The 17,533-nt window shown below is 33.0% G+C and overlaps 1 protein-coding gene across 1 annotated transcript; it reads right to left on the reverse strand.

The window, feature by feature from the left end:
* Nucleotides 1-514: 514 nt before the first annotated feature.
* On the reverse strand, nt 515-17,285 carry LOC110033882 (DNA-binding protein RHL1). The gene is made up of 7 exons (XM_020738037.1): nt 16,901-17,285; nt 16,695-16,805; nt 15,727-15,813; nt 15,432-15,652; nt 1,359-1,482; nt 1,031-1,216; nt 515-622 (listed from the first exon to the last, which is right to left on the reverse strand). The coding sequence occupies exons 1-7, from the start codon at nt 17,204-17,206 to the stop codon at nt 545-547; spliced, it is 1,113 nt and encodes a 370-aa protein (XP_020593696.1). The 5' UTR covers nt 17,207-17,285; the 3' UTR covers nt 515-544.
* Nucleotides 17,286-17,533: the final 248 nt, after the last annotated feature.

Here is a 17,533-nt window from a genome sequence, read left to right on the forward strand (position 1 = left end):
ATTGAAAATTTTCAAACCTCGGGCAGAATCATGGCATTCAAAGACTTATAAATGAACGTACAAATTGTTGGTTATTTCAGAACATTATTAAAAACTAAAATAAGAATTTAAATGTAGACTTTCATTCTAAGAACCATAAATGATCCCATTTCTTAGAAGGGGCTTTATGCCACCTAATTTAAAAAACTGTTAACCTCATCTTCATAATTTCTTCATTTAAATTTTCTATCAATCATGAAGAGCAGCACTTGGCTCTGTATAGGTCCCTCAAAAAGATGCAACATCAAAAACTCTTTCAACGGTTAGGCATGATGATTGCCTTAAAAAGAACTGGCATTAAAACCAACTAGCATAGTATTAAGGAGGATCCAACCATGGTAAACACAAAATAAGTGACAAAGGTAGTGGTAAACACAAAATAAGCGATAAAGATAGTGGGCTTTATCTAATAGCTTCTGCAAGAAAAAAGACTGTCTCAGGTTACATGAGGGTTACCATAAGATTGAAGGGCATCTGCTCAAGTGATGCAACATAAAATGAAAAACTATCGGCGGCCTAGTCGTCTAGTCTTGATTTGGAAGTCGCCTAACATGACTAAATGATCAACAATCATCGTCAAGTCCTAAAAAATAATAATAATAATAAAATAAATAAATAAATTTCAATCAACTAAAAATTTAAATTTATATAGAAATAGTTGCAAAATTATTTGAATCACAAATATGAATTACATAAACAAAAACACAAGCACATCTACAAAAACATAAAGTGCATGCCAATTCTCACTAATATGTTCTTAGTTTTCCCATGACAAATAAATAAATATAGGGAGGAATCATTAGAAAACAAGAGAAATATTTTCACATGACATTTGGCTTCTCTATAAAATCCCCTTGAAACAACAATAACCTATATGAGGTAAGCAATAACCGAAAAAGAAACGAGCATGAATATTTGTACAGATCTAATACTCTATTAGCTTTTAATTTTGTACAAATTCTAATACACTATTAGCTTTTAATAATCTAACCTTCTCAGCAGCTTTTTCAAATAGGGAAGACAAACTAGCTTGAACTAGCGTCCCTTTTTTATTAGAAGACTTTCTGGTGGACTTTTGCAAGGATTGCTTTGCTTCTTCAGATATATTTCCTTTTGCGGCAATTGCTCCATTCTCTGGAGAACAAACAGTTGATCCTACTACACCTGAATCATCTCTGTGCTATCAGTTAAAGAAATCATTTCCAAAATCATGGAAGTAGATAACAATGAACTAAGAATTAAAAATGCATGCAGCACTTGGTAAATAACCAGTTAAGCTATGCAAACAGCAATATAGACTAAAAATAAAATATGGATATTTCTGAAAGCTGGACCTTTGGCTTTGTATCAGCTTCAGCATTGATCTTCAACTCATCAGCTTTAGTTGTCTCAGTATCACTATCAGTAGAATCCTTCTCAGAAGAAGATTCTGCATAACTAACCCTGCCACAAATTTTGAACACGAGAAGATAAAAGAAAAGAAAATTGTTCGTTTTTTCTTGCAATTTGTTTTTTCTATGTAATCAAAACAAAAGACAAAGCATGCTTGAAGGCGTACAAATACAAACATGTCTTGATTATTCTATACCATAAAACATCAATCAATCATAAACATCGAACTTATAATATATAGCCGGTGCTTTGAATAAAGTAGCACAAGTCCACATATCTAGAAATACCAACCAAAAGTTTCTGTGTATAAAAAATGAAATCATAAAATGATAGCATAAAGATACTAGGCAAATATAGCATAAATAAAGGTAAATTATCAAAAGGATCCCTAGATTTTTTAGGCGTGCCAATGTTAAAATGGGCTCCAAATCTTTTCAGATATTGAACTTAGTCCCTTAACTCATCAAATTTAAATTAATTTAGTCATATCGTCTTGTTTTGCAATTACTTTAGACCACTGTTTAAAATTGTGTAATCTGGAGGACCGCTGAGACAAGGTAAATTTACGTGATTTTTATTGCATTAAATACCCTGTTAATTCTCTTATTTATCATGATAATACGCTTGAGAAAGGTATTTGTGTCTAATTTATGCAGATGACAGATCAGATGTGGTTTTGGAACGAAAGAGGATGAATTTAGGCACATAATGGCTAAATTTGATACAGGGCACTGATGTGCCTAAAAATATACTATTTTTTATGTTATATTTTATAATGATATTGCACGATAAAGGTATGTTTTCTAGTGTTTGTTGGTTGTAGGCACATCAAATTGAAATATTTGTAGTGATTGGAGCAAAATGAACAAAAATAGACCAAAACATAACAAACTGAAGCAAATTGAGTCGAACCGTGGCACACCGAAGCCATGGGGGCCGAAACCAGGGACTTAAGTGTCTGTGCCACCAGATAGAGAGGAGGGCGCTGCGCCCAAAATCGGTGCTTAAGCGTCAAAAACGGTTTTCAACATATCTTCTAGAATATACATCGAATTTGGACGCTTTTTGAAGCGGTGCTTTGTGTGTCTCTTAGGGAATTCGTTGGAAATGATAAAAGACTTTCTAGAAGAATTTTGGGCGGTTATAAGTAGGGCTGTCAAAAAAGCTCATTTTTCGCGAACAGTTCGTATTCGATTCGTTTGATAAGCAAACGAGACGAACACGAACATTTTTTTTTTCGATTTGTTAAACGAAACAAACACGAACAGTTATGTGTTCATTCGTGTTTGAATCGTTATTGTTCGAAATATAAAAAAAATTAATATAAATATATAAAAAAAATTATCATAATTTAAAAATAATTATATACTCAAAAATTTTAACATATTTTAAAAATTAAATCTTATGAATTATAATGTACAATAAATTAATAATAATAATATATTTATATACTATACTAGTAATATAGATATTATATATTTATATAATATAAGATATATAATTAATATAATATATTATTTATATATATTAATATATACAAACAATGGAACAAATAAAAAGACTTATTAGTTATTACCCTTACCCAGGCGGAAGCCCTAACCCTAACCTCTCGAGTCTCGACTGTGTTTTCCCTTTCCCACTCACGCCGCTCTTTCTCCTCTCTCGAAGCTTAGTTTCGGCTGCTTCTTCTCTCAAGTTCATGAAAAACTTCCTCTCGGTGATTGCGAGAACCCTCCTTCTATCAAACTCGCGAAAAGCTTCTCTCGATGAGAACTCTCCGTCTTTACACTTCTCTCAAGTTCATGAAAAACTTCCTCTCGGTGAGAGCTTAGGGTTAATTGTTTGTGTTTGTTCTCTAATCTCTACTTCTATTTTTCTTCGATAAAGTGTATTTTTCCTCGGCTGGTCGGCGTTGGATAGACCACTCTCGGTATTCTTGCTTCGGTGTTTGGTTGCTCGATATTCTTGCTTGGTTGCTTGTAAGACTACCGAGTCGTCTTCTTCGAGAATATTTTCTATAATATTTCGTATTTATCTTCAGGTTTGATTCTTAGCTTAAATTTTCAGAAATTTTTTTAGGTTTATTTAATTTTTTTGAGTGAAACCTAGGTTTTGAAGTTTTTGAGAGTGAAATCCAGATATGTTTATCTTCATATTGACTGTAGATCTACTTTTTTTTGTGAGCACCGAGCTTTATTTGGGATCTTGGGAGTGAAATCCAGAAACATGACTGATGTTAATTATTTTGGCAATGTGTTTTTCATTGGTATGTGATTGTGATTGAATGAAGGGCAAGAATGGACCATGTAAATTTGTTTGAAAGGTAGTTTGATACCTTTCGGTATCATGATAAACTTTGATTGTTATCAGCTGTTAGGGTAATCCATAACAAAGGCCATGTAAATTTTAGGGTGTTTTATGGTGTGTTTTTCTGTTTCTATAACTTGTGTTTCTCAGCATATGAAGAGACTTCCATGAAGGTTATTTTGTTGTATTACTATTAATATAAAACAAAGCATTACAAATGCTTTGTTTTTATAACAACGTTCCCACAAATCGCTTTTACTTCTAAATGATGGGGAAGTTAGTACAACGGATGAGCATGCATCATGGCACTGATTGAGTATATGCATTATTTTTTTCCTTTTTTTTTTATTGAGTGCATCCAATCTTAACTACAACTAGTTATTGTAGGATATGACATTGCTTATGAGCGATATCTTATCCATCTTATGAGCATAGAAGCGTTACTTTCCAACAATGCGGCACGGATTTGCATTGGTTATGGAAAAATTTAGAGAAGTCTTCTTATTCTTTCTTCTATTGAAGACTTCTTCATAAGATAATTTGTGTTAGCCACATTACGTTTCAATTGTTCACTTTAAAATTGTTCACTTTTACACTGAAGAAACTTGGAGTGGTTTCTATTGTGCAAATTTTAAATTAAGGCTTATCATTTTATTTCAGCAAAAAAAAGCTAAAGGCAATAGATGGATTTGAGGGTGCCTTTGAATATGAGTTATGTTTTGATTTTTTTGGAGTTTAAGAAGCAAAACAAAATGTTTAGAGCACTATTGTCCTATCTTTCTTTCACACTTTCAAATATCTTACAGTCCAATTTGCGTTTTTTAGAATAATGATAGTTATAATCATATGTGTTATGGACCTTATGATACTTCATTATTGATAATATGGAAACTTTTTTACATAGTCCGATGAACATGGTTGGCAGCCTCGCACACAAATTAATGAGAAATGTTTTTTTGTGGTTTATGTTATCATTCACACATCTAAATGTTTTTTTTCTCATTAAGGTTGATAAGAAGCTAGTCATGGATTGGTAATTAATTAGATTATGTGAGAAAGAAAATGGCTATAATGTTATTGTGGTTTATGTTACTTCTCTGTAATAGATTTTTATTACATGAACTTCTTCTGTTTGCTAAAGTTGACACGGTTTGTATTGAGTTTACACAATAATGGATCAAATTTACTATTTTCAATGTTGAAAGATAGATATATGGGGATGGAGTGATGCTTAGCTTCTCTTTATGGGTTGTTTTTTTCATAGAAAGCAATACTTTTTAGATGATGCAGGGATCTATCTGCTTATATTACAATTAGTGGAGTGTGCATCCTGCTGTTTTACCAATAAATTAAAGTAGGTTAATGTACTTTTTAGATGTTTATCTAGAATGAGAGGACATGTTCACTCGTAAGAAATGATGCATATATTAACATGAAAACTAATTTGTGACATTACAGAAATGGTTTAGCAGTTATATGATAAATTATTACTATATTTACATATGTGGAACCATACAATGGTTATATTGTCTACATATAGGCTGTTTTGAGTACTGCTTTGGAGACATTAAAAATATTTTTTAGGATTGTTTTGAGCACTGTTTTAGAGACACTAAAAGTATCATTTTAGGGATGTTTTGTGCACTGTTTTGCAGAAATTAAAAACATCATTTTAGGGCTGTTTGAGCAATATTTTGGAGACATTAGAAGCATCGTTTTAGTGCTATTTTGAGCCCTGTTTTAGAGACATTAAAAACATAATTTTGGGCTTGTTATACTTGCTCTTTGGAGCCTTCAAAGTGTTGTTTTGGCTCTTTATACTTATTGCTTGGAGCCTTTAAAGTGTTATTTTGGTTTTTTATACTGGTGATTTGGAGCCTTAAAAAAAGCTGAAATTGGGGGCGGTTAAATGCTGATGTTTGGAGCCCTTAAAGTGTTGTTTTAGCTCTTTATACTTGCTATTTGGAGCCTTTAATGTGATGTTTTGGCTCTTGTTTCAGCAAATTAAACTCTAACGAATGAGGAATTATGGAGTTCTAAAGTTGAGAGCTTTAGTTTCAGCAAATTAAGCTCCTTTGTCTTGTTAATTTCAGTCATGTTGGCGGAGGAGAATTCTGTTGTTTTTTTGGTTTTTGAGGACTTTTCCCCGATTTATATCATTTTTATTTGTCTGAAAAAAGAGAATTTTTTTGCATTATTTTTTCATGATTATTTGGAGATTTTCTATGGCAGCATTAGCAGAATCTTGTGAATCAATTTGTACAAAGCCATGTCCTTTGCTTTTTCCATCCTTTGCTATGGCCCTGTGCACAATTCAAAATTTTCCAGATTTAAAATATTCAATATAAGAAAGTTCAATGTGCATTCTCTACAAAATTTCAGGAAAGGGCTTATGCATATTGAAGTTTGGCAAGGAAGTATTAACTATGAAGGCTATTTCTTTATTTGAATGCTAACATTATTGATTAATATTTTTCTTTTTTTTTCTTCTCTCGCAGCAGCTTCTTTGCAGAGTTTTTTTGTCATGTCTTCTATTGTATTCGCAACAGCTTCTTCTAACTTTCTGCAGCAGCTTCTTCTATTTGTAAGCTCTCCTATTTTCTTTGAAAGCAGCTTCTTCTAAATATATTCGCAGCAGCTTCTTCTACTTGTCAGTATTTATAACTTTCTGCAGGTTAGAAGAGAGAAAATTGTTGTTGCCTTTCTAAATATATTCTGCAGCTTCTTCTAAAGATATTCGCAGCAGCTTCTTATAAATATACTTGTCAGAATTCATAAGTTTCTGCTTTTCTTGAACATTTTAGAAAGACTTGCTCCTTTGCAAGGTCAACCAATCGATCCTGAGCTTAGGAAGTCTTGGGGATGGTGGAAAGTTAAAAAATGGACAGTGCACATTTTAAATCGTCTTTACACACGGTTTGTGTTTCTTTTTTATCATCAATATAGTTAATAAAAAATTTTTATTTAATGAACAAATTATAGTTTTGCTCAGGTTTGGGGACAGGAAGCTTCAGAATCCACAAAACAAAGTTTTTGCTCAAATTTTTCAAAAGAATTATACTAGAAAAATTATTAATGCCATCTACGCTTGCTTAATGTTGTTCGTACTTGTAAATTAGGCTTGTTCAATCGTCAAGTTTTCTTTTCTTATCTTTTTATGTAAGATATTTTATTTTATTAAATAATTGGATGTAATGACTAATGATGAAGAAATAATTTTATTGAAGTTTGTTATTTATTTATTTTGGTAGTTTGAGAATTAATTAATAATTCTTATATATTTTATGAAAATATATTTCAATTTTTAAAAGATAAAATGATGTGTTTCAATTTTTAAAAGATATGAGAATTAATATTTAAATTGTTGTCTATTTAACAATTTAAAAAATATATACAAATTTAAAAATGTTTAAATATTTCGAACATTTCAAACATTTCAAACATTTCAAACGATTCGAACAATTTGAACTAATTTCGAACAATTCGAACCGAACACGAACAGACCCTTCACGAAAAATTTCAAACACGAGCCTATTTCAAACAAAGTATATTTCAAACGAACCGAACAAGAACACGAGCACTGTTCGTTCGTGTTCGGTTCGTTTACACCCCTAGTTATAAGAAGTTTTGAAGAGGCACTTGAGGCACCTTTTGGAAGATTTATTGAATATGGACACTTTCGAAGGGACACTTAAGCATCTCTTGGGAAATTATAAATAAGGCATGGAAATGTTTTTAAAATGGCTCTTGGACTCTTGAACTAATTGGAAGATGAGAAGAAGACTTGGGTGTGAGCCCCAAGGGGGTGACAAGGTGAGAGAGAAAGAGAAAGTATGAGAATTTCTTCTTTTCTTTTCACTTTGTTCTTGGAGAAGATTGTAAGGATATTGCTTTTGCTATACAAAAAGAGTTTGATTTCCATCAAAGAAGTATTTTGATTTAAATCTAGTACTTTGTTTGTATGGTTTTAAAATCTTGTTCAATGTAAAATTCATGTTGTTTCTCCATGTGTAGTGAGTAGTTTTCCTTACTCTTCCCTCTTACAATGAATTAGTATGCATGTGCAGGATATAGAATTCAGGATATAGAATTGGTGCAGGATATAGAATTGAGTAGAGTGAGAATATAATGTGATGATTTTACTTTTTTTTCTTCATTTACATATAAGCTTGATCAACTTGCATGTTAAAATCTGTTGTGAGAACATGTAAAATCCGTGATAGTGTTGTTTCAATCAACTGTGTAGAATCACATGAGATTATATAGATGAGAATGTAGTTCATATAGTTGAGTGCAAAAAAATAGGGAATAATCTTTGATGGGTGTAGAATTAGAGGACTTTAGAGTGACAGGCTAAAACCCCAAATTGGTTCTTAGTTTTAGGTCTTAATACTAGATGTTAGCCTACAGGTGAGAGGACAAGGAGACTCTAGAGTAAGGGCTAGTCTCTCTCATGCCTAGCCAGTCTTTAGGATTCTTAAACTATTAATTAGCCAATGTTCTTTATATTACTTGACCGAGGTTAAAGAATATAATTGTTCATATTTGTCACAATATTCTCTCTCTATTTGTTTTATTTTTACACGTGTCACTAATTTCATTGCATGAGGAAGTGTACTTTTAATATATTAGACTTCACTTTCTGATTTTCACTATGTATTTTAGTTCAGGAGTAGTAGTATTGTAGTGATAATTGTAGGATATAATCAAAAACCAAACCTTTATCTACCTTCCAAGCTATGGTGTGTTATTCTAGACTGGAACTTCTCTTAAAAGTTGTCGTGATTAACATCGATCTCAGTGGGATCGATATTCGGGCTTAATTAGAAAATTCTAAATTACTTGATAACAATGTGTATACTTGCGTAGAAATCCCTACAATTTAAAAATATAATTGAAATCTTATTTTGTATGTGATCAAGTTTTTGGCGTCGTTACCGGAATTAAAATATTCAAGTAGTGGTGTCAAGTTTATAAATCCTTACATATAAAAAATATCGGGATCAGGCACCCGCGTCAACTTTACAGTGCGCCCATGCCGAGGCAGCGCACCCGATAGCCGCACCAAATACAGAGTGCATCTGCGCCCATACATTCCAAATCTAATGCATCTGCACCAGCATCGCAGTGCACTCGCACCCAATTTTGGCGCACCATCGCTAGTTTCGTTGAACCGAATTTAGAAGGATTTTTTTTGCCTTTGCCGAGCTTTGCTTATATATTTATGCGTTTAGGGACGTGTCTAGGGCACCCTGGGCTGCTGGAGGCTATAAAACGAGAAGGATTTTGGTGACCCCTAGAGGTTTCTTCCTCTCTTTAGATTGAAACATCTATTGACTGTGTTTTCTTTGAGAGTTGTATATGAGAGAGAGACCTTCTAGTTTGGTGTAAAGAACAAGTCATAATTGTAAGTTTTACAACTCTTTGTTTCTTGCAATGATGATCTGCATGACTTTTCTTTCTATGGTTTTCTCTACTATAAGTGGCTAAATTCCCTTTTGTGATACTGTGATGTATAGTTAACGATTTTATTGTGGTTTTCAAGACATTTTTCATGTATTTTTTTCGTACTTTCATGATTTTATGTTGTTGGTTAATTTCATTTACTACCAGTACAATTAATTGGGATGTTAAAATTTTTTGTGATTTATAAACTCTGTCCGTTGCATAGCAAAACGAATATGTTAACCATAAAATCCTGAGAAAATAGACATATTCTGCAACCTTATAGAGGATCAAAAGAATCCTGGGAAATGCCATGGGGTTAAGTGAAATTTAACTTCATGGGTTTCTAATTCTTCTTTTGACCTAGGCATAGGCAAAGAAAGAAACATATTCCCGGTTGATAACTATCACACAGAAAAATATTAAGAAAAAAACACCAACATCCACGATACCCAAATCACAGAAACATGAGCCTCATCACTCTTAAAGAACTCCAAGAATTTCTCTGTTTTTTATTTTTTTGCTTTCTACGATTGCGTTCTGTTTTATATTAGAATTTTTAAGATTTCAATCTCTCTTGTGATCGCGTCAAGCTAGGTTCATAAAGTTAGTAAATTAAAGATTTTCTATCAAGAATAACTATTAATTATTTTCTCGTGAGATCGATACATGGACTCTTAGACCGCATATTACTTAACACGTAGATTTGCGAGATTGGCAGATTTACTTTGCGGTAAGTTTTCAGTCATCAAATTGTGTCATTATCAGAAAAATGTGTTAATAATCATTCTGATTTCATGAGAACTTTAGTTGATAAACTTAAAGCCTGTTTGGGATCACTTTTTGTTCTTTTATTCTTTTTTTTTTGTTTTTAGTTTTTTTTTTCTATTTTTAGAAAACGCATTTAGTAATGTTATGATTTATATGTTTTTAGAACAGCAACAACAAAAAACTTTTATCCGACTAAGTGGGGTCGGCTACATGAATCTTCTTTCTCCGTTACATCCTCCATGATTTATATATTTTTAAAAGTAAAAAATATAAAACATGTTTAATTGGGTATTTATTATTTTTTTAAGAAAAAACTATAATTTTTTTATAAAATAGTTAGATCCACGTGCATTCCAGTATTACGCTCTGCCACTCATGACATATATGACTGTTTCATTGCTCCACCTATACGAAGCATTACCAAAGGATGGGCGAGCGGCGGCCGTCGTGGGACTCAATGATTTTAGTGTTTTAAAAACAAGGCAAAAACATGTTTTTTTCTGTTTTGAATATTTTAAAAACAAAAGTGTTCCTCAAAAAAATAAAAAATAGAAATACAATAAAAAACAGATGACCAAACACTATTTTTCTTGTCTCTTTTCTATTTATTTTTCAAAAACAAAAATAAAAAAAATGATCCCAAACAGCCCCTTAGAATATAGGTTTGACACGATGTTTTCCTGTTTATTTTAAGTTATGTTTTATTTTGTTCTTGCATCTACTTATTTTTCGAAAAAAAAAATGTTTTCAACACTTCAAAATGGTAAACTCTCAGGAAAATCAATTTATACATTTTCAGGAGTATGCAACCCATTGATGGCTAACTTTCACATGAATTTTGAACACTCCGTAGCAAACCTTCAGGAAAACCAGTTTATACATTTTCAAAGTGCATGGCAACCCATTGACGGCGAGCAGTCACATGAGTTTTGAACACCCTGCCACATGAACCAAGTTTGGTGACCCATACTACAACACCTACAACTCAAGTTGGTCAATTTACCAAAACATCAATTGAACTAATAATAACCCAAGTGTAGAAAACCAACAGTGGTGGAGCCCTCAAAGCAATCCTGTAGAATATTAAAATAACCAGGATAGTGACTACCCTAAAGAAAATGAGAATTTGAATGAATTGTTGAGTAGTAAGCCTAGAAACCCAAAAAATGTCAGGGGTAGTGGATAGCTATAAATATGAATCTGAATTGTTGGTTCCTGAAGAGCAGACAGAGTTGGATGATTTTGGTTGGACAATAACTACGAAAAAATGTGCACTTTTTTAAAGGCACTCCCTTGCATTGTGAGGGAGATAAATAAGCCAATAAAGCCACCCATAGGAGTTCCCCATGGGAAAGATGGAGGATAGACCTATGCAGGAGAGTAACCCATTAGAGTTAGAACTCGACCTGAAGAAACCACGAAGAACCCAATCCTAAATTTAGGAAACCCGGATTTAAATTTTAGGGATCCATTTCTTGCAACTAATAGGAAAAATAATGATCTTCAAGTAGGGGAATTAATTGGGAGAATTCTGGATATAGAAAAATAAATTTATGAATGATAATCTGAAAAACCCCCTAAATAACCTCTAGAAAACTGTTATTTAATAGAGAGGGAGAAGTGAGAAAAACTGAAAAATAAAATTTTAATAAGAACTCCAGGGCAAACAAGTATTGGGTGATTGATCGAAAATTACTAAATTGAAATTTTGATCCTGAAGCGAGATTTTTTTGTTCAGGTTAAGAACATTAAACCAAGCACTATCTTGGAAGGCAGCTCAAGCGTTATCAAATGCGTTGAGCAAGTTTTTACTTTTGCATTTGTTTTGAAATTTATTCTAAAATTTGCTTTAAAATTTGCTTTAAATTTCATTTAAATTTGTTTGAGTATTTTTCGGTTGAGTAATTTATGCATGAATCATATGAATTTCATGGATTCTAACCCGAGGGAATTATTTACATGTAGTGATCTCCATGTTCTGATATCTTATCATATTAGATTATCTGGTATCAATTTTTGTTATTGCATGCTATGCTCTTGTCCTTGCATGCAATTTTTCCTGTCATGCATGGGATAAAAAGGTGAGGGAGCTATACATGTTAACTTGCCTTGAAAAAATTTACACTGTAAAATGAGGACACATGTTAGAATATTTCATATTTCGAGTTCACATTAAAAATAATTGAGAATTATCATTTAGGATAGGCATTCAGAATTCTTAAGAGAAATGTGCACACTAGATCTGTGTGTATGTGTGTGTGTCTATATATATATATATATATATATCAAACAAGAGAACGATCGACGAAGAAAAAAATGGAATGAGAAAAATCACACCAGACTAGAGACTATAAGAGAATAAGGATTCTGGTAAGAAAGAGTTCTCCTATAAAGGTTTCTTCTTCTATTTGGGCTGAAACTTCTAGGGGGTGTTTTTACATATTTGTTTCCTCTTTCTTCTTGTGTTTTCTTTGAGAATTTTGTATGAGAGAAAAGTCTTCTACCATAGTGGAGAGAACAAGTCTTGATTGTAAGTTTTGCAACTCTTTGTTTCTTGCAATAATGATCTACATGACTTTTTTGTCTATAATTTTCCCTACTATGATTAAATTCTCTTTCGTGTCTTTGTGATATAAGGTTGGTGGTTTTATCATGTGGTGGTTTTATCATAATTTTTTTAGATGTTTTCATGTAGCTTTTTTCATGTTTTTATGGTTTTAAGTTGTTGGTTAACCTTTTGAATTTTATTTACTTCTAGTCTGACTAATTAAGATAATAATTTTTTTTGTGATCCATGGAATCTGCCCGTTGCATGATAGAACGAATAGCATGATAGAACGAATAGGTTAACTGCAAAATCCTGAGAAGACAGACAACCTTGATCGAGGATCAAAAGAATCCTGGGAAACTTCAAGGGGTTAAGCAAAAATTAACTTTATAAGTTTTATTCTTCTTTTGACCTAGGCATAGACAAAAGAAGAAACATATATCTGGTATCACGTAGAAAAACATAAAGGAAAAACCACAAGCCTCCACGATACCCGAATCACAAGAGCACAAGCCTCAACACTCTTGAAGAAAACCATAACTTTTTCAGCTTTCTATGATCGCCTTGTTTTCTGTTATAATTTTTAGGATTTCAACCCCCTATTATAGTCATGCCAAGCTAAGTTTATGAAGTTAACAAACTAGAGATTGTCTGTTAAGAATAATTCTTAACTCTTTCCTCGTGGGATCAATACGTAGACTCTTAAACCACATATTACTTAACACATATGCTTGAGTGATTGACCGACTTACTTTGCCGCAAGTTTTCGGCCATCAACCGCCTCGTCGCAATATTGAAGAAAAAATGCTTCAAGGCGCACACCTTGAGCAGGTCCAGGGAAAGGTCGCCTCATATTGGTTGAGACGCACCTTGAGAGGTGTCTTACCTCAATTCTACTATGGCATGCCCCTCTGACACTTAGGTTTTTCTCCATATATTAGACGATTCAAATATGAACCGAAGCCACACTCTCAAGCGCAAGAGGTTCCCTCTCACCGGTGAAGCTTCCTAGCATCGTTGCATGCTACTTGTTGCTTGTTGTCGCCTTTTGCTTCTGCTATGTCTGCTTGTTGCTCCTCCTACAGTAGTTGTCACCTTCACGATCGTCTGCTTTTGTTGTTGTCGCCACAGCCAATTGTTTATGCTATTGCATGTTGCTCCAATTTTTGTTATTTTTAAGATAGTTATTTAGATCTATAGAAATTTTTATGTTGGGCATAAGAGTGAGAGAAATCGACTATGCTAAACTCATCTTATGTCTTATTTTGATATTTTTATGTTACTTTCATTTCATGTTTTATATTAGTTTGGTGATTTAATCAATTGATGTTTATGTTATATTTTAATTTTGAGAAAAATGTTACATAATAAAAACAAAACGTAACTTCTTACCATGCTAGAATGTTAATGTTTTTCTTTAATATAAACATAAGTTATGATTTTAATGAATTATTTTTATCCCATTATTTTTACATACAATTTCAAACTGCGAGGCTTACGGCTTAGACTCGCTTCATGAAAAGAAAACAACTTAATACCCAATTGTACAATTTTAAACATTGCTTTAGAAAAAAATAGTGAAAAGAAGATTTACTTTAGAGAAATATGTACCTTTTATGGTCAATCTCACTATTTAATACTATCATAAAGTAATAGATTAAACCTAAAATGTCAAAAATAGCTCATATAAAGCTTCGCTCCACTAAGTTTAGTCCAATGAAACAGCAAAGTAATAAGGCCAAAATCAGTTCAAACTTAGTACGTTGAGAGACTAGATTGATTAAACCCCTGAAAAATGTGAGATTCAAAAAAACACGCTTAAATATTCTAGGGACCATTTTGTTCATTATTCATTACAAAAAATCAGCCATGTATGCTGAATTATAGAAAAGTTACAAAGTTACATGGTAGCTATGCATTCTACTCTCAGCAAATATCAAAGCATGTGCTATGCCATAAAAAAAATTGATAGATATCCCAATAAAAACATAAAATGAGACCAAAAAATATATCAGCTTTTTGAATATCCAACAAAAAATGAAATATATGAAATTAAAAAAGATTCTTATAAACTTTTTTTGAACAATTGGATTACAATCATTATGTTAAGCTTATTATTCAAGCTTAATAAAACAAGGTGAACATTTGTTTGAAAATTTTAACCATGTTTTGCAAAAAATGAAAGCATAAATTTTGTTGATACAGCTGAAGGCAGTGATATAGGTCAACGTTCAGATCACAATACAATAATGAATATAAAAGAAAAAAGACAGATTACAATTACCAATAGAAAAAATAAGAATTGAGTTGTATTGGATCTTATATGAACAATAGACATCTTAACTGGGGTTGAACACGTAGCACATTGGAGGGGAAAAAAGTGCAGAATAAAAAAAGAAAAAAAAAGGACTTCTTAATACTCTTTTGTTATATAGCTACAATACAATCATTATACAAAAACAGTTTTGACAATCTAATGGAAACTGAGCAGTAGCTATAACTTCAACATCACATCTCAACTTAAGAACAACACAAAAATAAACACAATATTAAAATAGAATATACAGTTTTGGCAAGAAAAAAAAATTTACATGTACGCAAATAATAGGTGAAGGGTTTATATGGCCAACCCCAACAATAAGTCTACCGAAATCTACTTGGCGGGATATTGTGTTTACTTACTTGAACACACAGAAACTAAAATTTAATGTTGCACAACATAAATAATTGAAAAAGAATGTTTAATAGAGGCAATCCCAAACATTATTTCAAGGAAAATGATGACGATAATAACGATGATCGATAACAAAAAGAAGATTCAATTTCAAACATGCCTTGATTTAAAGCATGCATTGTAGTACCAAAAATATATACACACACAGGAACACATACATGCATGCATACAAAAAAACTAATAAAAATCTCATACTTCAATGTTTGTCTTGATGTCCTTGCAGACTGCCGAAGAGGAGTTGTTTCAATTGACTTCTTTACATCTTTGTCAAAGAGATTACAAAAATCATCAGATCCATCAGACTCCGATTCATTGCCAGGAGAAGGCGGCTCTTCCTTCGAACTTTTTTGAGCAGCAGATGCCTCATCATATGTTGCCCCAGCACCACCCTTGAAATCATAATCAGAATCCTTTCCCTGATACAACAATAACATATTAAGGAAAAAAAACAGTTCTATGAATAAAAAAAGGAAACAGTTAACAAGCAAACCTCGTTTAAATCCTTGGGATACTCAAGCTGGTATTCTTCAGGATTTTCCTCCTTCTTCCCAATCCACCAAGCATCAGAAAAGACGATCTACAGGAAAATAATTAAATTATACAGCTGGGCAAAAATAACTAGAATAATGAAAAGGTTATGCAGAAGTAAGGAAAGCAAATAACCTTAGTGCATAGTTCACAAGTAAATAGGAAGAAAAAAACTTTGGAGGCATCCAGCTCCTAAATGTTGGCTTTAGGAAATAGGAAAAGCAGTGTTACACATCATAGCAAAAGTACTAGTTAAACAAAAGAAAAGCTTAGGCACAGGACTACGCTTCATGTCTCCATTCAATATCATTTTATACAAGTTTCTTCGTAATGTTGAAGAAATACAGGTCATTAATACGAAAATGGATTGGGATGAAGATGGCTTGGGATCAAATCTAACAAAAGTTCGTCTTAAGATAAGTACAATAAAATTTAAATTGTGGGAGCAAGAGTTATTGACAATAAAATGAGAAAAGATTGATTGAGATGGTTCTCACTAATTAAGTAGAGAATGGATGGAGCAGGACACATGCAATGTCAATCAGAATGGGAGAATCTCAAAGTTCTTATGGTGCAGCTGAGTTTCTAAGGTTTCAGCTTTGGGATTGAACAGTTTTGGGATTTTAGAATTTCTACCTTAGAAAGTCAGCTGCACCATAATAACTTTAAGATTCTCCCATATATGTGTTTGGCTGTAGTAAGGATTTAGCATCAGTAGTATTTAGTAAATCCGGTTTCATTAAATCCACCCTGATTCTGTAGCCTACGCAACCTCGTCAGTCAAGAAGCTTACCATTCCAGTCCATTTCACAAAACCCTAAACTCCATTTTTTTTTCATTTTCAATTCATCATACCCGACCAAATAACCACCTCGCATACTAGACAAACCATTTTTTCATAAAAATAAAGCTCAAGTCAGAAGCTACTACCAAGCTCTCAAAAACATCCTCGCACATTACTCCTTTCGCAGATTTAGTGGGCTGCAGCGTTAGGTACTTGTTCTTCGGATAAACATGAGTACCAAAAAGCTTCATCCGGCCCTAAATCACAAAAATCGAGAAAATTCAAAATATCTCCAAAAAAAACCCCAGCAAAAAAGGAAGAAGGGAGTTTCTAGAGCTAAACAGACAACTACCTGCGGGAACTCAAGGTAGAGGACAGGATTCTTGGTAGCGAGGTTCGAGAGAACGCCAATCTTTCCGCCGGAGAGCGGGGCGATGAGACCCGGAAAAGAGAAGAGATAACGGCTTTTTCGTTGGCCACGTTTCACTATGTCCCGGCCCTGAAGCTTGACAATGGCCTTGGAAGGCTCGAGAGGGACAGAGACGTTCGCCGGCGAGCGGCGGAGGATTTTTTTCGAGACGGCTAGGGTTCTCAGTCTCTTCTTCTCCTCCAACTCGGGATCGCCGGCCAGCTCCACCATCTCAGCTTTCCTGCCCATTGCTGATTCACAGGATTGTAATCGAGCCGAATCGAGTTATGTTATGGATTGAGGCTTGAGCGGATCTATACACAAAGGGTGTGTTTGGGTAGCTGTAGCCGCTACGGTTTTTTTCAATTATTTGAATATAGTTTTGAGTAAGTTGTTTTTGGAGAGATGATATTTTGTCCCTCTTTAGTAATATTTTATTAACAAACTTATTATAGTCATGTATTTGATAATTAAAAAGTAGAAATTCACTTTAAAACAGTATAAAAATTTAGATACATGTCTCACTTAACATTGAGTACAGAAAGTGTAAAAAAAATAAAAAAACTATTAAAATTA

The sequence above is a fragment of the Phalaenopsis equestris genome, unplaced genomic scaffold (genome assembly GCF_001263595.1).
Source record: "Phalaenopsis equestris unplaced genomic scaffold, ASM126359v1 Scaffold001307, whole genome shotgun sequence".
Lineage (NCBI taxonomy): Eukaryota > Viridiplantae > Streptophyta > Magnoliopsida > Asparagales > Orchidaceae > Phalaenopsis > Phalaenopsis equestris.